At 43.0% G+C, this 25,615-nt stretch overlaps 1 protein-coding gene across 3 annotated transcripts in view; it reads right to left on the bottom strand.

The window, feature by feature from the left end:
• Nucleotides 1-25,615, bottom strand: part of JADE1 (jade family PHD finger 1) — a 186,156-nt gene that overhangs the window by 93,032 nt on the left and 67,509 nt on the right. For all 3 annotated transcript variants that reach the window (XM_073603792.1, XM_073603793.1, XM_073603791.1), the window contains exons 2-3: nucleotides 25,434-25,512; nucleotides 559-638 (exon numbers count right to left, since the gene is read on the bottom strand). In XM_073603792.1, the coding sequence (XP_073459893.1) occupies nucleotides 559-638; nucleotides 25,434-25,485 (132 nt within the window). In that variant the 5' untranslated portion in view covers nucleotides 25,486-25,512. The remainder of the gene's footprint in view (nucleotides 1-558; nucleotides 639-25,433; nucleotides 25,513-25,615) is intronic.

Raw genomic sequence — 25,615 nt, 5'->3', positions numbered from 1 at the left:
TGCCTGATCAACAAGTATTTTTCTGTACCCGCAGAGTCTTCGGGCCTCATGCACACAGGATGTTTTGCAAACTCTCCTAGAAACCCATCTTCCTAACAGCAGCGGTTTTGCAAAGCGATTAGGTGCGATTCCAAGTGGTAAGCGCTTGGGCGTTAATGCATTTCATTGGCCAGAATAATTTATTATGGCCATTGAAATAAATTTATGCTCAAGTGCTAAATGTGCCTAGCATTAACATGCCTTTAGACACGTTTCCAAGCATCAAGCATTTTTTCTGCCAAACCTCTGCTGCTCCTGGAAGCACTGGCAGTGGGTATTTCTTCCTTCCACTAAATGCTGCTAAAACTCTATGTGCACCCAGTCTAACATGCAGGAAAGTTTAGAGGCAGGGGAAAAAAAAAAAAAAAAAAAAAACGCCAGAGGCCTTAAAAAAGGGAACAAAATGCAAATATGCATGTTTTGCAGAGATATCCAGCATAGGTTTTCTTTTATTTATGTTAATACACATATGGTGTCAAATACACAAAAACTATTATATACTACTGGGATCCAAAATACCTCTGAAGGTTTGTGGTCTTCATGCCTTGAGCTTCTGCCATGGCGAGACCTTGAATTTTGTGACCAAGATGTAGAGAGGCCTAAGAAAAAAAAAAAAAAGGAAAATGATACAAAACTATAAAACCATAAATTACCAGGAGAAAATCTAGTGTTACAAACATTGTATTTTCAAAGCATTTTTTTTCTTTGATACATTTTGTAAAAAAAAAAAAAAAACCCTTGAAAATGGGGACATTTTCCCAACAAATGTGCATCACTATTTGCACAAACCTTTATTTTGGTTCTAAAGTCAAAGGTTTTTTTTTTTTTTTTTTTACTTTAAAGTACAAGTTCACCTTTTCAGGCAGAATTTTACTTTTCATAATAAATAGAAGCCTTTTCCAATGCCATTTCTGGCCCAGCCGTCTCAATGTGCTTACCTTATCCACAAGAGGTTTAAAAAGTCCTCAGTTTATTTGAATTTTTTTAATTATTTTTTAGATTCCATCACTTCCTGTAGATCGTCTGAGCATTCACTTCTGGTAGGCCATTTCCTGGAAACCTTCACTTCCTTGTTGCATCACAGAAGCAGGCATGATAGGGTGTGTTCACCACTCATTCACATCTACATGTAGCGGAGATTTACATTCCTGCTTGCGTTTGTTTTGGAGCATTTCCACTCATCATGCATAGGGCAGCCCATTCACTTGATGGGCTGCACTCCCACAACAATTGCCCCAGAGAAGCTCCAGAACATTTGTTGGGGCTGAGCATGGTGCGTTTACCGCACTTGAGATTAGAGCTGCACAATTAATCGTTAAAAAATCGTGATCTCGATTCAACCCCCCTGACAATCTCTATTGCAGAGTATGGCAATTCTTTCTTATAACAAGTGGAGAGACTTATCTGCTCACTATGCTGTCAAAAGAAAACATCCGGGCAGTCTGCCAAGTTTTTAACATGAAACATTGTAACTAACTCTTCCTTCTTGGATCAAAGGGATAATCTTCTGTGTAAAGAAAAAATCCAGGCAGTCTGCCAAGTTTTTAACACAAATGCAGGAAGTTTAACCACTTAAAGTCTAAATCTTTTTCTGACACTTGTTTCTTAGGTTAAAATCAATATTTTTTTTGCTAGAAAATTACTTGGAACCCCCAAACATTATATATATTTTAGCAGAGACCCTATGGAATAAAATGTCAATTGCTGCAATATTTTAAGTCACACTGTGTTTGCCCAGCGGTCTTTCAAACGCAATTTTTTGTGAAAAAATACACTTCAATGAATTAAAAAACAAAACAGTAAAGTTAGCCCATTTTTTTTGTTTTAGCCCGGGTTCACACCTATGCGAATTAGATGCGGCTTACACCGCATCTAATTCGCAGGACATTTTAAAATACATTCATATGAATGCATCTGGTTCACATATGTGCGTTGCATTCGCACTGCGCATTGCACAAAAAACGTGTGCGTTTTTGGGCATTGCGGTGCGAACTACAAGCCTATTATCTCCTATGGGAACGCATCTGATTCGCAGATGCATTGCATTCTGAACAAGGATTTTCTCTTTCTCCTCACTACACCTCCCCCTCCCCCCCCCCCTCCCTCCCCCTCTCCCTGCTCTCTAATCCTGAGCAAAAACGCAATGAATCCTTTGAACAGGAGATTTTTATCTCCCCAGTGAAACCTGAGCTTCAATTCGCACCGCACATATGTGAAACCAGGCTTAATGTGAAAGATGATGTTGCGCCACGAGAATCGTGATCTTCTAAGCAAAAAAATCGTGATTCTCATTTTAGCCAGAATCGTGCAGCTCTACTTGAGATGCCTTTAAACATGTAATTAAAACACAAGCATGGTGCATATTTGCAGCATTTCTGAAACATGGCAAAGTGCACATTTTCATGTGCGCTCTCATGCATTTGGAAAAACACAGTGAGAGACAGAACAAAAATTTCCAGTAAAACACATTTCAAGAAAGTTATAAAATTGATTAGTATTTTAATGAGTGAAAAAAGTATTTGATCCCCTATAAATCAGTAAGAGTTCTGGCTCCCAGGTGTCGTCTATACAGATAACTGTATTTAGCGAGGACAGTGTTCACCGATTTATTGCATTGGAAAACCGCGCACCTGTGGAAGTGGGCGTCAGTGATCTGCTGTGGAAGGGGGAAAAGCAGCCACAGGTGTGTGCTAATGAGGTCAGCTGATTATCATTTCCTTCCTGTGTCTTCTCGGTCTGAAATCTACATACTAGCAAGTGATGAAGCTTTCTAAAGCCTAGTACACACGATCGGATTGTTGGCCAACAAAACCGTGGAGTCTTGTGCGGAGGTCGTTGGTCCAAACTTGTCTTGCATACCATCGGCAAGGAATTGTCGGCCAACAAATACGAACGTAGTGATGTACTACGTTGTTTTTCAGCTCTTTAGCACCACCCTTTGTGCTCCTTTGGCTTATTTCGTGTTAGTAGACGTTTGGTGAGTGTTGATCTGCACTTTTCATTTCACGCTTTTCAGTTTGTTTCTGAAAGGCCGCTCGTCAACCAGCCATGTTGTGGAATCGGAGGAGATAACGTGTTATTTATTATTGGCCTTGGAGTTTTGGCTTTGACCCAAGTCCAGTCCAGGAACAGGAGGAGCAAAAATTGGTTGCTTCATTAATCGTGACCAATTATGTCATATGCCTTTGCTGCGGGAGCTCCAGGAGAATAATCCGGGTGATTTTCGGAATCATCTCCGGATGATAGACCCCTGCTTTCACCAACTCTTGGCATTGTTGACCCCCTATATTAAGAAGCAGGACACGTGCATGAGGCTTTTATTTTATTTTTTGGTTGAATAATAATGATTTGGTATATTTTCTATATTTTTGGTTGCATAGAATGCATGTCAGTCCCCATTTTGGCGGCGATTGCACAGATGTCAATGGAAATCGCACCCCGAAATCGCAAAAGGTAGTACAGAAACTACTTTTTGAAATCGGTGTGGCGCCGCAAATGCAGCATGAAATGGAATGTCAAAACGCACCAATGTGAACCAGGGCTCAGGGTAAACAAAAAACCTTTCACTACCTAGAGAATACGTTTGCCACCTCATGCCTAAACCTGAACACATATTACACAGGTTCCAAGGCTGATTAGAGTGGCAATTTAACTCACTTGATGCCTTATCTGCATTAAATTGGCCTCAGAACCTGTGTAATTCATATGTGTTCAAGTTTAAAAGGGATGAGGTGGCAACCCTAGTAGAGAAACAAGTCACAAAGAACAGCACCAGTATCTACACTGAGCAAAATTATAAAAAACGCAACACTTTTGTGTTTGCCCACCTTTATCATGAGCTGAACTTAAAGATCTACGACTTTTTCTATGTACTATGTACACAAAAGGCCTATTTCTCTCAAATATTGTTCGCAAATCTGTCTAAGCCCTGGTTCACATTGATGCCACTTGGAAATCGTGCTACTTCACTTGAAGTAGCGTGATTTCAAAGTAGCAAGGTTAGCGCGATTTCAGCTGCTACTTGATAGAGGTCTGTGTGGCTTCATGCACAGATGTCTATTGAAGTCCCACCTGAAATCGGCAAAAGTAGTGTAGGAACTACTTTTGCAAATTGGAGCGGCGCCGCAAAATCGGTGTTGCACCGATTGGAACAGTGCCATTGCCTCCAATAGGCTGCGACTTGTAATGCGATTTGATCTGTCAAATGGCATGACAAATCGCTCCAATGTGAACCTAGGCTTAAATATGTGTTAGTGAGCACTTCTCCTTTGCCGAGATAATCCATCCACCTCACAAGTTGTGGCATATCAGATGCCGATTAGACAGCATGGTTAATACACAGGTGTGCCTTAGGCTGGCCACAATAAAAGAGCCACTCGAAAACGTGCAGTTTTATCACACAACACAGTGCCACAGATGTTGCAAATGTTTTGAGGAACGTGCAATTGGCATGCTGACTGCAGGAATGTCCACCAGAGCTGTTGCCCTTGAATTGAATGTTCATTTCTCTACCATAAGCCATCTCCAAAGGAGTTTCAGAGAATTTGGCAGTACATCCAACTGGCCTCACAACGGCAGACCACGTGTAACCACACCAGCCCAGGACCTCCACACCCAGCATCTTCACCTCCAAGATCGTCTGAGACCAGCCACTCAGACAGCTGCTGCAACAATTAGTTTGTGCATAAATTCTTTGGTTATGCAAACCATCAGAAACTGTCTCAGGGAAGCTCATCTGCATGCTTGTTGTCCTCATGAGGCTCTCGACCTGACTGCAGTTCATCATCGTAACCGACTTGAAAGGGCAAATGCTCACATTAAATGGCGTCTGGCACTTTGGAGAGGTGTTCTCTTCACGGATGAATCCCGGTTTCCACCGTACAGGAAGATGGCAGACAGTGTATGGCGTTGTGTGGGTGAGCAGTTTGCTGATGTCAACGTTGTGGATCGAGTGGCCCATGGTGGCAGTGGGGTTATGGTACGGGCAGTCATTTGCTTTGGACAACGAACACAGGTGTGTTTTAATTGATGGCATTTTGAGTGCACAGAGATACCATGATGAGATCCTGAGGCCCATTGTTGTGCCATTCATCCACGACCATCACCTCATGTTGTAGCACGATAATGCACAGCCCCATGTTGCAAGGATCTGTACACAATTCCTGGAAGCTGAAAACACCCCAGTTCTTGCATGGCCAGCATACTCACTGGAAACGTCACCCATTGAGCATGTTTGGATAGTCTAGATCAGCATATACGAGAGCGTGTTCCAGTTCCTGCCAATATCCAGCAACTTCGCACAGCCATTGAAGAGGAATGGACATTTCACAGGCCACAATCAACAACCTGATCAACTCTATGCGAAGGAGATGTGCTGCACTGCGTGAGGCAAATGGGGGTCACACCCGATACTGACTGATTTTTTAGACCCCCCGACCCCCCCAATACAGTAAAACTACACATTTTAGAGTAGCCTTTTATTGTGGCCAGCCTAAGGCACACCTGTGCAATAATCATGCTGTCTAATCAGCATCTTGATATGCCACACCTATGAGGTGGATGGATCTCGGCAAAGGAGAAGTGCTCACTAACACAGATTTAGACAGATTTGTGAATAATATTTGAGAGAAATAGGCCTTTTGTGTACATAGAAAAAGTCGTGGGCAAACACAAAAGTGGGGCAAACACAAAAGTGTTGCGTTTATAATTTTGCTCAGTGTATGACGTTATAGTCCAAATCCTAACCAGTAGCAGGGAAACATCCAATGCACATTTACTGCAGACATAGCCGATGTTGGGGGCATCCTCACCACTATTTAGCAGGGTCCACTGATCACATAAGCAGGCAGGTTGCGTATTCAGGATGTCACAGTTGTAGCAACCATGAAACATGGGTATGCATGGTGGTCAAGTATAGGGTCCAGCCAAAGAGTCACGTCATCATTAAAAGGATCATAAGGCTTAGCTTCTGGGAGCAGATAGCAGAGCCTCTTCAAGGTGGTGAATTTAAACAGTAATATATTATTGATTATATTTCGATACGAAGTCCACATGACTTTTTGAATAGAAGTTAACTTTTATAACTACAACTGTTCCTGAGGCTCTCTTTCCCATTATCTTTTAGACCCTTGTCACACTAGGGCGGTTTTCAGGTGCTTTAGCGCTGGAAATAGCCTCTGCTAAGCGCCTGAAAACCGCCTCCCATTCATTCCAGTGCAACTTTAGCGCTCCCAAAATGCCCTGCCCATTGGAATGAATGGGCAGCGCTTTTAAAGCGTCAAAAAACAGTAACCCTTTTTGGGGTTAAAAGCACCCGCTTGCGGCCGAAAAGTGGCGCAACAGTGCCGCTAAGACAACTGGCGCTTTAGCGCTAACGCCCGGCTTAGGCTTCAATTCTAGACTTGCATGTTACAAATCACACAATCTTAAAGGTGTCAAATGTTGCCTCAAAATGCCCAACTTTTCTATGGTCTACTTCAAAAGTTTCTAGGTCTGAGTCACAGCAACTTCCTCATAGCTCATATCTAGGGGACAGCAGAACTGACACATTTAGAGCACAGCAGCATGGACAACATTAATTGTGACTGAGTGCTAGTTCACACCAGATGCAGTTCCACACTTTTTTGTGTGCACTAAAAATGCATGCAGTGTTTTCCATGTATTCCAATGGCTCTAGTTCACACCAGCGCAGTCAGTTTCCAGTGTAAAAAAAAAATAAAAATAGAGCGTGCTGCATTTTTTTCTGCACAGAGCTGTACTGGAACCTAGCAAGTTGTATCAAAAATGCACTTTAACTGCGTGTGGTAACTAAACAAAAACTGATCCGGAACGTATCCAGAGTGCATTTTTGTGGCGTGAACTGGCCCTAAAAATGCATGCACAGTGATTTCTATGTATTCCAATGGCTTGAGTTCACACCAAAGTAGTCGGTTCCCAGTCAGTTTCTGCACTGAAAACTGACTAGAATGGACTGCATTGGTGTAAACTAGAGCCATTGGAATACATGGAAAACACTGCATGCATTTTTAGTGCAGAAAAAAAGCATGCAAAACTGCATCTGGTGTGAACTGGCCCTAAAAAAGTCTGTGTGCTGTGTGAGCCCTGTCAGGCAGTATCCCAACATTAAGCCACCTTTTACGCTGGGGTGGTTTTCAGGCATTTAACGCAAGAAATAATCTCTGCAAAGCGCCTGAAAACCGCCTCCCATTCATTTCAGTGTGTCTTTTCACACTGGGGCGGTGCGCTTGCGGGACGTTCTGAAAAGCCCTGCAAGCAGCATCTTTGGGGCGGGTTGGGAGCGCTGTGTTTAGCGCTCCCAAAATGCCTTCCCAATTGGAATGAATGGGCAGTGCTTGCAGAGCACCTTTAAAAGAGGAGTTTTTAACCCTTTTTCTTGGGTTGAAAGCACCCCCACTAGTGGCCAAAAAGCGGGGCAACAGCGCTCAAGTGCTGCTAAAACGAGCTGCAGTTTGGTGCCAACAGTTGGTGCTTTTAGTGTGACAGCAGCCTAATTCACAAAGGTTAAAAATTTCAAACGAACAGCTTTCTGACATGCAGATCTAATATTGGGATTTTAATCAGTATATAGCCTCCTACGCACCCTAAGGGGTGACTTATATACTTTAACATGCGCTAAAGCCATCTTAATTTAGCCACACACTGGTCAAAATTCAACTAGTCAAGCAGGGACAATGCATCCAACACACTAGCTGAAAAAAAAAAAAATCTAAACCGTGTATGGCCACAGTATTAGTTTTGCATTTAAAGCCCAACAGCAAAAAAAGGTTTAAAAAAAAGTTGGAGTAGTGAATTGCAGGTTTTTTTGTCAGCAACCGTAAAAGCAGATTTTCTACACTTCACGTAGCTGTGAGCCATAAGTTTTAACCTTTCCTTTATTGTGTTAATGCTGCGAGCTTGTGTCAAGTCAGTGACTTACTAATTGTTAAAGCAAGGAGAGGACGACCCTGGAACACGCTCCCTCAAAAAGAATTCAGCGATAACAGCTTCCCTTACTTTTTATTTTGACAGATTACCTTAGAGAAAATAAACTCCCCTTGTTTGTTTGTACCTATAAGTACTGTAAATATCTCCTAAACTTGCACCGTTTAGGAGATATTTACTGTATAATGCGCCGATTAAGTAATTGGCGCATGCGATCTGAAGGAACGGCCGCCCGTGTAGTTTCTTCAGGGCCTGTGCCATGGACGGCAGCTCCCGCGTGCATGCACAGGAGTGACATCATCGCGACTCTGGCCAATCATAGCACAGGAGCCTGCAAACCCGGAAGAAACACCAGGGAAGATGTCAGCCCTGTCAGCAGAGTGCGGGCCCCGCTGCAGGGATTCGTTCTAAGGCAAGTATTTCATAATGAGCTAGTATGCGATGCATTATGAAAAATCAATACACTATGCTAAATGGTATAACAACAAAAATTTTAAAATAAAATTTAGATTAAACAGAATGCATAATGTTGCTTCAACCACATTAGTGACTGTCCCAAATTAGGTGATAAACAATGCTCGTGTTGAAAGGTATTATATGCGTGCTGCTAGGTGCCCAGAAAAGCTCCCCCACATGGATGTAAACTCACCCATTGTATGGACCAACTATCACTAGTATGGTCAAACAGGCATGTGGGTAGACCCCTGGAGATATCCTTGTACTGACGATTCCTGACGAGTACAAGGATATCTCCAGGGGTCTCCCCACACGCCTGTTTGACCATACTAGTGATAGTTGGCCCATACGGAGGGGCGAGTTTATATACATGTGGGGGCACCTTGTCCGAGTACCTAGCAGCATGGATATAATACCTTTCAACACGAGAACCGTTTATCACCTATTTGGGACAGTCACTAATGTTGTTGAAGCAACATTATGCAATCTGTGTAATCTAAATTTTATATTTTTGTTAATAAACCATTTAGCACGGTGTATTGATTTTTCATAAGTATATTTGCACAGCAAGTTTTTTTTCACTGCAGCTGGTAACTGGATTAATCTTTGGCGTTTTGGTTATTTATTTTTATGCAATGCATTATGTTGCAGGTTTTTTGTTTTGTTCTTTTTCTTCAGGGGGGTTTACAACCTCTTTAAGGGCCCTTTTCACACTGGGGCGGGCGGCGCTTTACCGTTGGTATGCGGCCGCTAGCGGGGAGGTTTTACCCCCCGCTAGTGACCGAGAAATGGTTAAAAACTACCGCAAAACGCCTCTGCAGAGGCACTTTGCCGGCGGTATAGCCGCGCTGTCCCATTGATTTCAATGGGCAGGAGCGGTGAAGGAGCGGTATACACTCTGCTCCTTCACCGCTCCGAAGATGCTGCTAGCAGGACTTTTTTTACCGTCCTGCCAGCGCACCGCTCCAGTGTGAAAGCCCTCGGGGCTTTCACACTGGAATGAAAGCAGCGGCACTTTCGGGTCAATTTGCAGGCGCTATTATTAGCGCAATAGCGCTTGCAAACCGCCCCAGTGTGAAAGGACCCTTAAGGAGAGAGAAGACATAAGCTAGTGCATTTAGTTTTCCCCAACTATGGTGTCCTAGCGCATAGTCTTACTTGTCCTGCAGAAGAGTGTCATCACTTGTATCATACAACAGTCATGTGTATGCATGCCTTTTAAACATTCAGTCCAATAAAAGAATGCAAACGTACTAATAAAAGAAACTGAGCATGTAAACATAAGAATGCATTAATAGCAACCATAATCATGTATGTATTGTCTATACTATATATTAAAAAAAAATAAAAATAAAAATAAAAAGCTGAATTAGGTTTTGCAGCAAGATCGTGAGGCATAAAGCACTACTGTATGTAGATCTGTTTTGGCAAACTTCAGATGACTTCTGGTAAACCGCTATTCATGTCAGAGCAAAACAGCATTCCTGACTTTCGAGACATCTGTGGGCACTTTTCAAGGCATTCTTTGTGCAGCTAATCATCGGGGTAAACATGTTCTGCAGAATTCATATTATACTCTACTGTTTTTCTGGCTTCTATCAACACGGATGCCTTATTGAGCTGATCTTGATTCAGGCTTATTTAATTCCATTGGTAAATACGGCCGCTGACAGCCAGTTCTCTGTAGACATCCTGTCAGAGACAGAGCTGCAGTTAAAAAGCATAACACAGAAAAAAAAAATAAGTACCTGGAGATAGATGAACCACATGGAGGATTATCTGCTGTGAGGTTGGCAAGCGATTTAAAAAAGTAACTGCTCCCAAAACAACTTGCTTCTTTAAGGATGGAAAAGGACAGGGATCAGTGCCCAGCCAAGTCTTTATTTCGGTCCAGCAGGGAAATCTTACTTGCCAACATCAAGGCTATAATAGGTCAACTTTTAGCCCAAATATAAATAGTTTCTCCAAACATTACTAATTCCACTGGAGGACGCAGAATTACGTATCCTATCTAGTGAATTTTATGTACAAAATCCTGGAGGGTTTATTTTGAGCAGAGAAAATGGCAGCATTGCTAAAAATGCAAGTCTGGACAGTCTCTGCCAGGTTGATGGGTAGGGAAAATCTTGCCTCTGCATCTATAGACCCAAAAAAGACGTGAACCATAACTTACTCCATTCTAACCAGATTCTGCTTTTATTCTGAGCCTTGCCATAGCTCAAACTGCTTTTTGCCTCTTGCTGGTGATGCATCAATCATTAGGTGTGCCCATTCAAAAAGTCAAAGAAGCGGAAACTAAATGTTGATAGATGGCAGCAGCGGTAGCAACAATAGGAAAAAGCCAAGAACATTTAATGATAAAATGTTATGAAGGATAAAAAAACCTGATTAAGGCTCTACCTCTACTTCCTAATTGGAAGATACTCCATAGACCACTTGTTAGAACCTAGGGGACCTGGGAGACAACTCGGCATCATAACAGAGTATAAACGTATACTTTATTCACAAATTGCAGATAAAAAAACAAAACCACACTACCACTGAAACAGCCAATTACAGTGTAAAAAAAAAAAAACCAGCAGTAGCTGGAGAAAAAAAAAGAACCCCCAAGAATAACGTGCCCTTAGATCCCTTTTACACTGAGGCAGTTTTCAGGCATTTTCGTGCTAAAAATAGCACCTGTAAAGCGCCTGAAAACTGCCTCTCATGCCTCCCCAGTGTGAAAGCCCAGTGCTTTCACAGTGGGGCAGTGCGCTTGCGGGATGGGAAAAAAGTCTTGCAAGCAGCATCTTTGGGGTGGTTACACCTACACCACCCGTCCGTTGGAATGAATGGGCAGCGCTTCCAAAGTGCTGCCACACGGGCGCTCTTAGCGCCTTATCGGGGGTTAAAAGCACTCCGATAGCAGCCGAAAAACGTTGCTTAAACAGCGGTGAAGCACCACTAAAACCAGTGTTCTGGGATAACTAGCTACTGCACTGGCCAATTAAGATTGACAAAGACCGGCACCAGGAAGAAGCCAGTGAGAAGTCCACATCGTGGGCGTTGAACCATTGGAAAGGTGGTGAATATCTGCAGCTTTAGTTCTGCTTTAAATCTAGGGGTACAGGGATAATGAGCAATACTTCCCATAATACTTCATTCATCCACTCATCACTTCACTGGATAATAGCCCTGCATTGTATGTGATGATGCAGAAGGCCAGCTCACAGCCCAGAGCGGAGCAGAGAGGACAGCGCCAGTGTGTAAGGTTAGTAAGCAACACAGTCTCTTCTGCTCCCCCCTAGACCCAATGAGCATCTAATCCTCTGCAGGCTATTAAATGCCGGGGCTGTGAAGCAAAGCATTGCGACCACGGGATGTGTACAGCCCAGGTGCGGCTGTATAGTTGAGATCTGGGTGGATGTGATGTGGTAAAACCTGTGGCTCAGCTGTCTGTTTTTACCAGTCCCCAGCCACCCGTGTGAAAGAGCCCTAATGATCTAAGTGTTGTAGGCAAGCATGTAGTTGGCTCAGAGAAAAGGACACTAGTAAAACCATGAACAATGGCCTACATCAAGACAATGAGTATTCTGGCAGTTCTAGCATTTTTGCAGAATGGCAGACAGTTGCAGAAGATGAGTGCTAGGATGAAATCAATAACATTCTACAGACAGAAAGTGCCTCTGAGCCATCTATAAAACATGTCTTTTTGGTTCAGGCTAAACCACAGAGCGTGTGGAACACTGCCCTTTTTAGGAAGGGTCCACTTGTGGGAAAAATGATCTCTCTCATCTAGTCTCAATGACATTTGACAGCATGTTACAAAGACTAGACATAACATCCAGTGTAGAGTATGGTATACGCTGGTCTGTGAGGACTACAGATGTCTGTACATTAGTCTCTCTATAGCAGTGTTATGCATTATTAATAGAAAAAGTTCAACCTGCCTCTAACCACAGTGACCACGCCACCTCTGCTAATTGAAGTCTGGCGAGTATCAAGCTGTGTTCTTCACAGATGTCACACACATGCTGCACAAGTGCTAAAGACCGTTAAAAAAAAAACAAAAAAAAAAAAACAACACACTGTAGCTAGACGTAACACTGACATATTAGGGATTTATTTATGAAGGCTTGTAAAATTGCTGACAGGTCTGCTTCAAGATCAAATAAGATGTTTTACAAACAGTTTTTCCCCATAATGCAAAATCTGTCTTAAAGTCCAATTCCAGGCTCAGATATTCCCCTTTTCTCTCTGGCAGTTGCTTCCAACAGCAGCAGCACATAAGGGCATGCAACTACAGTACTTCAATTTCCTAGGATTCCAAGGCAGGAAACGGGTTGAAAGTAGGAGGTGCACCGAATGGAAATTTTGGTGCCGAAACCCAAAATTCAGCATGCGCTTGTCTTATATTTTCAACTTTTTAATATTAATTTAAATGAGTATGAATTTATTGTTGGCCATTATCAGCAGCTTTAGCACAAGAAAAGCTCAAGAAAATGCATCCCTTTAAATTCTATGTATGTCTTCAAACTGGTCTGTTGCGCTTCCGTGGTTTTAAAAATCGCTAGCTGAATTTTTGGTCAGTTAAAAAAAAAAAAACGCACCAAAAAAACACATAACGCACCTGTTTTATGCGGTATTTGAGCCACATGACCTATGAACACACCAGAAGCACAGTAAATTCGCAGAAAAATCTGGTGTGTTTGGCACCTTTTTCTCTATCTGCAAAATGCTAACAGCATCGTATTTGGCCGATATGTTTCGATGCATCTCTGGCTGAAAGAGGCCAGGCATCATTTAACCCAGAGTTGAAAGGATCCAATACCCTTTTTTTTTTTAACCCAAGCTGGAATTTGGCTGTAAAGCAACCTGGGTTTTCATTCATGTATTATGCTTTGAATACTCAGCCCTATGTTTAGGCAAAACAAACCATATGGAAAATGCCCAAAATGCTGCAATTGGAGGACACACTATCCCCAATACTTAAACGGGTTGTAAACACTTGAGATAGATATATATATATATAGATATATATAGATATATATCTATATATAGATATATATCTATATATAGATATATATCTATATATATCTATATATCTATATATCTATATATCTATATATCTATATATATCTATATATCTATATCTATATATCTATATATCTATAGATATATATATATATATATATATATATCTATATCTATAGTCTATATATCTATCTATCATGTCATACTTCCCCTAATCTACCTCTTCTGGGATCCCTCAGCAGCGCTGGTGGCTCCTCCCCGCATAAAGTGTCCACGTTGGAGAAGGCTCTCCTATGGTGGACACCAATGCGGGCACGCTCCCGAGTACTGCATCTGTGTCCACTCACACAGAATGCAGGACTCGGCCCCCGCATCATTGGATTTGATTGACAGCAGAAGGAGCCAATGGCTGTGCTGCTATAAATCTATCCAATTAAGACATGAGACACCAGCTAGATCTGGTGTGCTCAGTCCCGGATGGAAGATGACAGCTTTTTAGGAAAGTAAAACAGAGGGGCTGCAGCACTACAGAAGGGTTTTCACCTTAATGCATAGAATGCATTAAGGTGAAAAACCATGAGGGTTTACAACCCCTTTAAATAAAAAAAAGTGGATGTGTCACTATTACAAAATAAATTTCCAATAGGACTGATCATCTCTCCCAGTGACAGCCATTTAAAAGCTGAGCTCCACCCAAAAGGGGAAGTGCAGCTATTCCCCCCCCCCCCCCCCTTCTGCTGCCACATTTCAGGGTGGTTTTGACAGGTACCCACTGCCACAGCAAAATCAGCAGGAAGTTCGCCCCCCCCTTCATGGATTTTATCCATGAAGGTAAAAAACGAGCATGCCCGTGGGTCCGGCTGACTTGATGTCCGCCGGTGACCCACGATTGCCTAGTACAGAAGCAGAGCGGGGATCTGCCAGTGTAAACAAGCAGATACCCGTTCTGACAGGGGGACATGTCAGATCTTCTGTTCCCAGTGATCGGGAACAGTAATCTCTGACATGTCCCGGTGAGCCCCCCCCCCCCCAGTTAGAACACACCCAGGGAACACACTTAACCCCTTGATCGCCTTGTGTTAACCCCTTCCCTGCCAGTGTCTATTTTTTTTTTTTATTTAAATAATCTTTATTCAATACATCACATTATGCAAAATTAAAAAACAAGAATACCAGATTTTAGATACACCCAATATATATACTTATATAAAAAAAAACATATAGCCATGGGAACAGATGTACTCTAATCAATTTTCCTACTCCCTTTTTACCCGCCTCCCTCCCAACCTATACCCCCCCCCCCCTTCTCCCCTCCCCAATCCATGCTTCTACGTTCTTTATTAGTTTTAACCACCATAGGCCATTCCTATTACCATTCCCTTACATTGGGTATCCCATTTCTTCTAACCAGGGGTTCCAGAGTCTTTTAAATTCTCTCAGGTTCCTTCTCCTTGTATATACTACCTTTTCCTTCCACATTGTTTCTAAAACAGTTTTAATGGGGCCCGGTGGGGCCCGGTGAGCCCCCCCCCCCATTAGAACACACCCAGGGAACACACTTAACCCCTTGATCGTCTTGTGTTAACCCCTTCCAGTGTAATTTTTACATTGATCAGTGCTTTTTTTTATAGCACTGATCAATGTAATAATGTCACCGGTCCCCAAAAAGTGTAATTTGGGGTCAGACTTGTCCACCTCAATGTCGCAGTCCAGCTAAAAATCGCAGATCGCTGCCATTATTAGTAAAAACAATAAAAGTCCCTAAATCGATCCCATAGTTTGCAGACGCTAAAGCTTTTGCTCAAACCTATCAATATACGCCTATTGCAATTTTTTTATTTACCAAAAATATGTAGAATATATATAGGCTTAAACTGATGAATAACCCCCCTTAGACTTACCGGTAACAGTATTTCCATGAATATTCCAGAACAGCTACTTGAGAGAGATGATACAGAATAGGGTGGGAATATAGACGCTGTCCTGGAAGATTCATGGAAATACCGTTACGTCTAGCAGGGGTTTTCCCCCTCATCTTCCAGGACAGCTACTTGAGAGGATAAGCAGGATTCTATACATTAGGGAGAAACGACAGCCTGAAGCACTTTCCTACCAAAGGAGAGGTCCTGGCTGGAGAGCACCTGGACTCTATAATGCTTGATGAACGCACAAGAGGAGGACCAGACAGCAGCTTTAGGCTAGAGTGAATTTCCACAGGAAGGAGAGCGCATCTGTCCCTAAGGACTTCATCTCTCTTTCCAGCGAGAAGAAAACCAGTAGTTTCTTGTTGAGACTGGAGGCAAAAAGATCTACTCTGGGAATTCCCCAAATAACACAATCTCCTGGAACGAGTCTTGATTCAGTTCCCAACTGCTGGCACTGATGTCTATTCCGCGCAGATAGTCCGCCAGAACATTCGCTGTCTCACTGATGTGCACCTCCCTGATTGAAGAGACATTGTTCTCTGCCTAGGACAGAATCTGCTGGGTTAACAATAGAAGAGTATCCGAGCGCGTGCCCCCTTGCTTGTTTAGGTATGCCACAGTCATGGCATTGTCTGAAAAAAAATCAACAGGCCTTTTGAATTGACCCTCTCCTTCAGAGCAACTAAAGCCTTCCCCACTGCTAACAGTTCTCTGAAATTCGATAAATTGCATGCCTCCTCTGGCAGCCAGGCTTCCTGGTCCTGCCAGTCCCCTGAGTGAGCTCCACAGACTGGCATCTGTAGTAATTTTCATTGAGGAATTCTGTGCCCAGTCCTTCCCTCCCAGATGTTCCCGCTGCTCCCCCAGGACAGATTGAGAAAATACTCTCTTGGAAGCTGTATGAGCCGATTCAAAGAGCTTTTTCTGCAATCCCAGTGACGCAGAAACGCCTGAAGGGGCCTGGAATGCAACTGGGCCCATGGCAACCCCAGAATGGCTGCAGTCAGTAAGCCCAATAACTGCATGAAGGCAGGCCTGCAGGAGCAACCTGAAGTTCTGCACGGAGAGAAGAATCTTTAAAATCTTTTCTTCCGGAAGAAAAATCTTTTGGGCAACAGTGTCTATTAGGTAAACCCAAAAAGGCATGCTCTGGGAGGGAACCAGGCAAGACGTCTGCTGATTGACCTTCCACCCCAATTTCTCAAAAGGTCTGTAGGATCAATTGTAGATCCTGAACAAGGCTCTCTTTCTCTCGGGCAAAGACCAAAAACCCATCTAAATAGGGAATGATCGATACCCTCTGTATCCGAAAATAGGCCATGACTTCAGCCATGATTCTTGGTGCTGCTGAGAGACCAAAAGGGAGGGCTCTGAACTGCCAATGACTTGGGCTGTTTTCCATGAGAACTGCAAATTTGTGAACTTTTGATGACTCTAGCAGATGGTACATGAAGATAAGCGTCCTGAAGATCCAGGGTTACCATGAACACTCCTGGTAATAACAGATTCCTTACAGAATAAATGTTTTCCATCCGGAATCATCTGTAGACTATGAATCTGTTCAGGACGCTTAAATTGATGACCATCCAAAACCTACCGGAAGCCTTCCTTACCAGAAAGACACGAGAACAAAATCCTGGGAATTTGTAATCTTCCGGAACAGGAGAAATAACACCCTCTGTTTCCCACATCGCAATCAGATTCAGAAAAAAACTCTGGGGTGGGGGCTTTTGAATTCCAACCTGTAACCTCTTTTCTATCATTTGGAGGATAAAAGGATTGCTGGAAATCTCTGCCTATTCCTTGATTAAATGGGACAATCTCCCTCCTACCCCCCGCTCTGGCGTCACTGGGGATTTTTGGTAGGGGCTGAAGGAGCCTCTTTTGCTTGTCTTTGTTAAATGGCCACTTCTTCTTTGCCTGTTGCCTATTGGCCTTAAAATTGACTTTGTTCTGAAAGCCACGAAAAAGGCATCTTATTCTGGGGCTTATTCTTTTGAGAAGATGGAAACGGTTTACTCATCTTGGAAGAACGAGCTAGGACTCCCTCTAAGGAAGACCCGAATAATAGTTTGCCTTAAAAGGATATGGCACAGAGTTTATTCTTGGAGGTAAGATCACCTTCCCAAGATCTCAGCCAGATGGCCCATCTAGCGGAATTAATGAGTGCTGAAGTTCTGGCCACAGATCTTACAGAATTTGCTGCCGCATCAGCAAAAAAAGCAACCAACTTGGCAATAAGAGGTAGAAAATCCCTGATCTCCTCTATGGGGGTGTCGGAGGAGAGAAGGTCATCCAGACGTTGGACCCACACATCTAAATTACTAGCAACACAGGTGGACGCTACAGCTCGTCCTAAAGAAAAGGCAAAGGCATCCCAGGCTTTACGTAATAAAGAGTCGGCCTTCCTATCCTTCTGGTCCTTAAGGACTCCAGAGTCCTCAAATGAAAGATCTGACTTTTTAGATACTTGTGACATAGAAGCATCTAATCTACGACATTTGGAAAAAACTTCCTCAAAATCAGACTGAAAGGGAAACCTTCTCGTGTCCTCTAGACTGCAACAACTTTTTTCAAGATCTTTCCACTCAGAAAGGATCATGTCCTTTTGAGTGAATGATGCACAGGAAAAGACCTAGTTTTCTGTCCTTGCAGACCTCTGTACATTTTATCCTGAACAGGGCTTGCTGAGGCATCTCAATCTGTTCAGAAGTATATATTGACTTTAATAGTTCGTCAATATCTACAACTGGAAGATACCTAGTTGAGCTATCAGTATCCTCATCCTCTGATGCAGACTCCTCATCAGAGGTAGATGCCGGATTCTCACCTTCTTCCAAGTCAGAAACATTACCTGAACTACTGGTCTTTGATACTAAAAAAGGTAGAGACCTAGCTAAGACTGAAGGCTCCTGAGTCACAGGTTTAGAAGTGGAACGCCCTATCCCAGCTACTCTGTCGTTAAAGGACCGAAAAGAGGCCACTACCAAGTCATCAACTCCTTAAAAGAGGCAAAAGACCCAGAAACTGCCTTTGACGGAATACAATCCTCACAAAAGTTTCTTACAACTATCAGAAACCCTGGCTCTACAGTTCCCACATTTATTCTTTACACGTTTGTCAACCTAGAAAAAAACAGAAAACAAAACCATCAAAAAGGCTAAGGCCCCTTTCACACGAGGCAGGACTCCGCTTCGAACAGAGTCCGCTGGCTCAGCGGGAGATCTCTCCGTTGATCTCCGCTGAGCCGGCGGATGATCGGGGCGGGGCTTGTCGAGCGCCGCTGCTGCCTATGGAGAGATCGGACGAAAACTGACAACATATCCGTTTTCATCAGATCTCACCCGATCAGATAGCAACAGATCTGAACGTAGGGCCATTCGTCTGCTTTTAGCGGATCAGACAGGGTCAGATGTCAGCGGACATGTCTCAGCTGACATCCGTCGCTCCATATGCTAACATGGAGCGCCCGTTCAGGTCCACCGTCAAAACTGACAGGCGGACCTGAACAGTCCAACCGTGTGAAAGGGGCCTTATACAGACCCCCCTGCAGCAGTAGCTCTTTATCCACAGACAAGGGCTTAACTTGGGGGCAGTATTGAACCCAGATGCCACCGCTGGGCTAACTCGAGCGGGTGCTCCATCCTCAGTCCTGTCCTCAAGTTCCATAGAAGAGAACACAGGCCGGCTGGTGAGACTTCTCTGACCGCCGCTGCACTGCTAAACTAGCCTGCCCTGCTTCTGGCAGACTGTTTCCAAAGCAGCGAGTCCCCTGCATTGCACCACGCTGAGATCCTCTAAGAAAACAGTGTCCCGGAAGTTCGTCATGTCACTTCCGGTTCCAGCGCCATCTTGCCGCGTCACCGGAAGTCCTCCGACACCAATTTGGTACACCCAACGCAGGTAAGACACGAGGAAGATGCCTCCCCACACAGCTAGATGCTGGACCTGGAAGGGAGTTGCCGCTGCTAAACCACCAGAGAGGCAAGTAACCCAATACATACAGGGGGCCCTTCTTGGTCTAAAAACATAGGAAAGGACCCCAGACATTGCCACAACCAGTCCTGGATATCACCACAGAAGGGGGGTCCACCAACCAGTTACCAGACCTATAAAAAACAACAAACATAATGGTGTGCTCCTGGGAGGGTCTGGAAACACAAAATAACTGAGGGTCAGAGGAGAGGGAGGGGCCTTTTAAATTGTGTCCTGGAAGATAAGGGGGGAAAAATGGCTACGTATTATAGCAAAAAAAAAAAAAAAAAAAAAAAAAATTTTCTTCTCAAAGTCGCCATTTGTTAATAGCGCTAAAAATAAAAACCGCAGAGGTGATCAAATACCACCAAAGTATATATAAAACTTAAAACCAAATAATATACACTTACTGGGCTTTTTTTCTTACCAAAGAAAGACATGTAGCAGGAAAACAGTTTGACCTAAATTTACAGAGAAATTCGATTTTTTTTTTTTTATTGGATAGGTTTCATAAAAAAATTTTTAAAAAAGGCTCCCACCCAAAAAATTCATTTTGTTTCCATTTAAAATTATAGAAAGTATAAAACCCCAGTGGTGATTAAATACCACCAAAAGAAAGCTCTATTTGAGTGAGAAAAAAAAAAAAAGACAAATTTTAATTGCGTACAGTGTCGCATGACCACGCAATTGCCAGTTAAAGTAGCACACTGCTGGATAGCAAAAAATGCCTTGGTCATGAAGGGGGTAAAACCTTCCGTAGGGTCAAGTGGTTAAAAGAATGCAACAGAAAGATTTCCAAACTCACCTGGCTGACTGCAATACGGTTGAGTTTTGCAATCAACCAAATAGTGCTACTAGTTAGAGTGCAGACAGTTCCTATACAGTACATAAATAAAAAAAAAAATTGTGACGGGGTAAAAAAAAGGCCTTTTCAAATTGTACATTTTTCAGTATCGCCAAGCATTATTCAGACCATCAAGACCACTCCAGACTACATAGTCCCACAATAAATTCTTCTGTCCTGTTCATTAACAATGATTGTCACAAGTCACAACACACTGTTGTATGCAGCATGAAGGCCACCTGTGCCTGCCCACATGCTACTGTCAGGATCTCAGCCAAACCATGACAGGTGAACAAACAGAGCCTGCAAGGCCATACTGCCAAAGTAAGCGGTTCACTCTGCTACAAGCACAGACAGTAGTTAGAATCCTTTGCACATCAGAGGAGGACTTAAAAATTACTGGATTTAAGCAAGTTGGGAAACTCCATACCTAAAAATAGTCCCATGTTTTGAAAGTTTGCCTTAGATTACAATTTTAACCAACTGCATGGTATAAAAAAAAAAATGTTCCAAAATAAATCACAAGCAAAAAAGCAAACAAAAACCTAAAATGGCAAGGTTTGGATTGTTAAAGCCACCCAAGAAGGAATAAGGAAGTTCTGGCAAGAACCATAATAAAAAGGTAAAATAAAGATGGCATCACTGGTTAAAAATACGTAGCAGAATACAATGGCCTAAATTGATGAAGAAATTCGATTTTTAAAAATTTTTTTTTGTTTATTGGATACGTTTTACAGCAGAAAGTAAAAAATTGTTTTCATAACGGTCAGGCTTTTTTGTTTATAGCGCAAAAAATAAAAACCGCAGTTGTGATCAAATACCACCAAAAGAAAGCTCTATTTGTGGGGGGTGGGGCGACATCAATTTTATTTGGGTACAGCGTTGCACAACCGGCGCAATTGTCAGTTAAAGCAACGCAGTGCTGTATCTCAAAAAATGGCCTGGTCAGGAAGGGGGTAAAACCTTACGGAGCTGAAGTGGTTATAGCATGCATAATAGCACAGTGCTTATGCTGTGTAATTTGGCCCCTTGTATAATCTAAAATACCTGGTTGATCCTGCCTGGTTCTGCCCTCCCCCTCCAAACTGTAAACCCCCCTCCCGTAAGCTCTTGTCAGTGCCGCTCTGCTCCCCACCCCTTCCTGCTGTTATAACAATTGGTTATATTCATACAATCCCCTGTTAGATAACGTTAAGTGCTTTAGAAAAAAAAAATATGCAGATGTCTACCTTATTTTAGAGCGCCTCTTGGCGCTCATTGACCACCCATCGCTCTGCCCCATCCTCCCGGAGGACATAAGCGGGAGTTCTCGGCCCCGCCCGCTGTAGTAGTGAGACTGGGAGAGAAGGAGAGCAGTGAGCAGTCACGGGAGGCACTCTGAAATAAGGTAGAAATCAGCATATTTTTTATAAAGCACATACAGTGGGGCACATAACATTAACAGAGGGGATTGTATGATCATGACAAAGTGGCTTTACAACCACTTTAATGTCAACCTGCAATGGTCACAAATGGTTCTGAAGAGCAAGGGGATAAATGGGTTTTCTTTGCTGTGTGTATATTCAATATATTCAAATTAACAGGTATTTTTCTTAACCGCTTGCCGACCAGCGCACAGCGATGTACATTGGCACAATAGCACGGCTGGGCAAATAGGCGTACCTGTACGTCCCCTTTAAGACACGGCTTAGTGGGTGCACGCGCCAGCCGCGAACTCCGTAAGTGTACCCGCGGACTCGATGTCCGCCGGGGGCCCGCAATCGTGACATGAAGCGGCAGAGCGGGAGATGCCTATGTAAACAAGGCATTTCCCTGTTCTGCCTAGCAACATGACAGGGATCTACTGCTCCTAGTGATCAATTGTCTACACTGAGTCTGTATCCCTGTACAGATGTGTCCACACTATTTTTCTAGTGCTATCCAAGGGGCTCCAGATTGCTCTCTCTCCCTTTGTAAATGCATAAGTCATATGTGTACCCTGTGCCCTTCTCACAAAGTTTATATACCATCACTTCATATCTGGCACGTTTACTGGTGAAATATGGTTTGATACTCAGTATTCCCGTGAATTAAGGAACTCATCAATGCAGATTTTTTTTTTTGTTGGGAGTATACATTTCAGAAAATTTGGGAGGGAAAAAAGTTGAACTAAAAAAAAAAATCGCGATCTCGATTCAACCCCCCCTCACGATGCTAATCCAGCATTTCCACGATTCTATGCAAACAGTGCAGAGCCAAGGCCGGCAAATGTTTATCAACATGTCTCAGCACTGAAAGAGAACTAATAATGTTTGTAATGTTTGGTTCTTTTAGATCAAAGGGATGATACTTCGGTCTAAGGCCCCTTTCACACCATCAGCCTGCTCGAATCCACCTGTCCGTTTTTCAGGCGGATCCGAGCGGCCCACCCATTGACTTCAATGGAGAGGGGGATGTCAGAGGAGATCTGTCCGCTGACACTCGCCTGCCATACGATTTGTCAAGATCTGCTAAAAACCGATGGATGGCGATATATTCGGCATCCGTCCAGCGGATGGGATCAGATGAAAACAGACAGGCTGTGGAGAAGGACCTGTCACCTGCCTGCTCAGCTGGGATCAACGGAGCGATCCCCTGCTGAGCTAGCGGAGTCAATCCTGCACATCCATCCCTTGTGAAAGGGGACCAAGGCTGGGTTCACACTGCTGCGATGCGAGAACCCGTGCAAAATCCAGTACGGGTTCCCGCATCACATAGAACTCGCAGGCAGTTCCCACTGCCCTGTGCAAACCGCTGCGGGTGTCAATACAAACTTAATGACACCCCCAGATCGGTTATCGCAGTGCGAACTGTCAATTCGGACAGGTATCGGATCAGATTCTGGTGTGGACCAAAAAAAGGGTCCTGCACGACTTTGGTGTGAATGCAATGTGAATTCAGCCATACAATCTGTATGGCTAAATTCACATCGCACAAACATTGCATGTGATTTGCACAGGAGTGCGGTGCGAATCACATGTGTTGTTGCAGCAGTGTGAACCCGGCCTAAATGAGGTCAGTTTAACCACTTAAAGACCCGGCCTTTTTCTGACACTTGTTGCTTACAAGTTAAAATCAGTATTTTTTGCTAGAAAATTACTTCGAACCCCCAAACATACCATATATATATTTTTTTTATCAGAGACCCTAGAGAAAAAAATGGCGGTAGTTGCAATATTTTATGTCACACTGTATTTGCGCAGCGGTCTTTAGCCACTTAAGGACCGAGCCTTTTTTTGAGATGTGTTGTTTACAAGTTAAAAACTGGGGGGTTTTTTTTGCTAGAAAATTACTTCGAACCCCCAAACATTATAAATTTTTTTTCCTAACACCCTAGAGAATAAAATGGCGGTTGTTGCAATACTTTGTTACACCGTATTTGCACAGCGGTCTTACTACCACTTGCCGACCGTGTCACGCAGATATACTGCGGCACAATGGCTCTCCTTGGCGAAATCCCATACGGGTATGTCCTGCCTGTTTTCAGGCACCAGAGGGTGCATGCGCACCGCCGGAGGTGCGCGCCCGCTGCGCGGCGGGGGACCCGATGCACGTGGCCGGCGGGCACGATCGCCGCCAGCTCAAATATTTGTGTGTGTGTAAAACACACAATTCCCTGTGCTTTCAGAGGAGAGGAGCCATATCGTTTCTTCCTACGAAGTAGAAAAAATGATATGGCGCCTCTCCTAGTCACTCACATCCCCACACAGTTAGAACATGCTGAAGGAACACACATTTAACCTCTTGATCGCCCCCTAGCGTTAACCTCTTCCCTACCAGTGACATTTACATAGTAATCAGTGCATTTTTATAGCACTGATCACTGTATAAATGCCAATGGTCCCAAAAAAAGTGTCAAAAGTCTCCAATCTGTCAGTTGCAATACCGCTAAAAATCACAGAACACCGCCATTACTAGTAAAAAATAAAAAAAAAAATGAAAATGCCATAAATCTTTCCCATAGTTTGCAGATGCTAAAACTTTTGCGCACGCCAATCAATGTTCGCTTATTGCGATTTTTTTTTTTTTTTTTTTAACAAAAATAGGTAGAATACATATTTGCCTAAAATGAGGGAATTATGATGAAAAGATGAAGAAATTTGTTTTTTTTTAAACTTTTGGGGATATTATAGCAAAAAGTAAAAAATTGTTTTTTTTCCAAAATTGTCGCTCTTTTTGTTTATAGTGCAAAAAATAAAAACTGCAAGGCTGATCAAATACCACCAAAAGAAAACGCTATTTATGGGGGAAAAAAGGACGCAAATTTTGTTCGGATACAGCGTAGAACGATCGCGCAACTGTCAGTTAAAGAGATGCAGTTCTGTAAAAAAAGTGCTCTGGTCAGGAAGGGGGTAAAATCTTCCGGGGCTCAAGCGGTTAAAACGCAATTTGTTTAGGAAAAAATACACTTCAATGAATAAAAAAAAAAAAAAAAAAAAAAAAAAAAAAAACACACACTAAAACAGCAAAGTTAGCTCAATATTTTTGTGTAATGAGAAAGATGTTATGCCAAGAATCGTGATCTTTATTCTACGCAAAAAAATCGTGATTCTCATTTTTTCCAGAATTGTGCAGCTCTAATGTTTATTATACAACCATGTATTAATCCGACTGGAGTTAGTTTGTGTAAAGGGTTTGTAACACGTAAATAAAAAAACAAAACATCTCAACATACTTACCTACTCTGTGCAATGGAATCGCACAGAGCGGCCAGGATCCTCCTTCTTTGGGTCCCCCGCCTGCACTCCTGGCCCCTCCTCTGTCCAGTGCGGCTTCCCATGGGGGCACTCGTGCGTGCTCATACCAGAGTCTCTCTGCTGTGTCCATTGACAGACACATGGACTCAGCCCCACCCCCCACTCCGTCACAGGCTTTGATTGATAGCACTGGGAGCCAATGGCCCCCCGTGCACCAGCAAAGCCAGCGAGACCCGTAAGTGAGGGGAGAAGGGATCTGCCGACGTGCACGGCATTGGATCGAAAGGGGTGTCAGGTAATTAAAGGGGGACTGAGGGGCCGATGTTGGCATCTAAACATTTTTTACCTTAATGCAAGGAATGCATTAAGGTAAAAAATGTTTAGACTTTACAACCCCTTTAAAACACACACACACACTACTAATTGGTAAAGGTTATTACCTGAAAACAATACAATATAAAAAAAATATGGAATTACCATAAAAAATAAATAATAAAAAAAAACAAGTAACCAAACTTAACTTACTAGCATTGTCATCTGAATCTTCACTACTACTGGGTAGTCTTGAACGTTTCATGACTTGCACAGGGATACCTCTGGCAACCTACAAGGGAGACACAAAATTAAGTCACTCATTAAATCTAACTCCTTGTTCCAAAAAAATAAAAAATTTACACGAAAAATAAGTTCAGAGAATGAGAAACAAT

This window comes from Aquarana catesbeiana, linkage group LG01, assembly GCF_042186555.1.
Source record: "Aquarana catesbeiana isolate 2022-GZ linkage group LG01, ASM4218655v1, whole genome shotgun sequence".
Classification (NCBI taxonomy): Eukaryota; Metazoa; Chordata; class Amphibia; order Anura; family Ranidae; genus Aquarana; species Aquarana catesbeiana.
The sequence above is the reverse complement of the archived record's forward strand: the minus strand, read 5'-3'. Positions and strand labels throughout refer to the sequence as shown.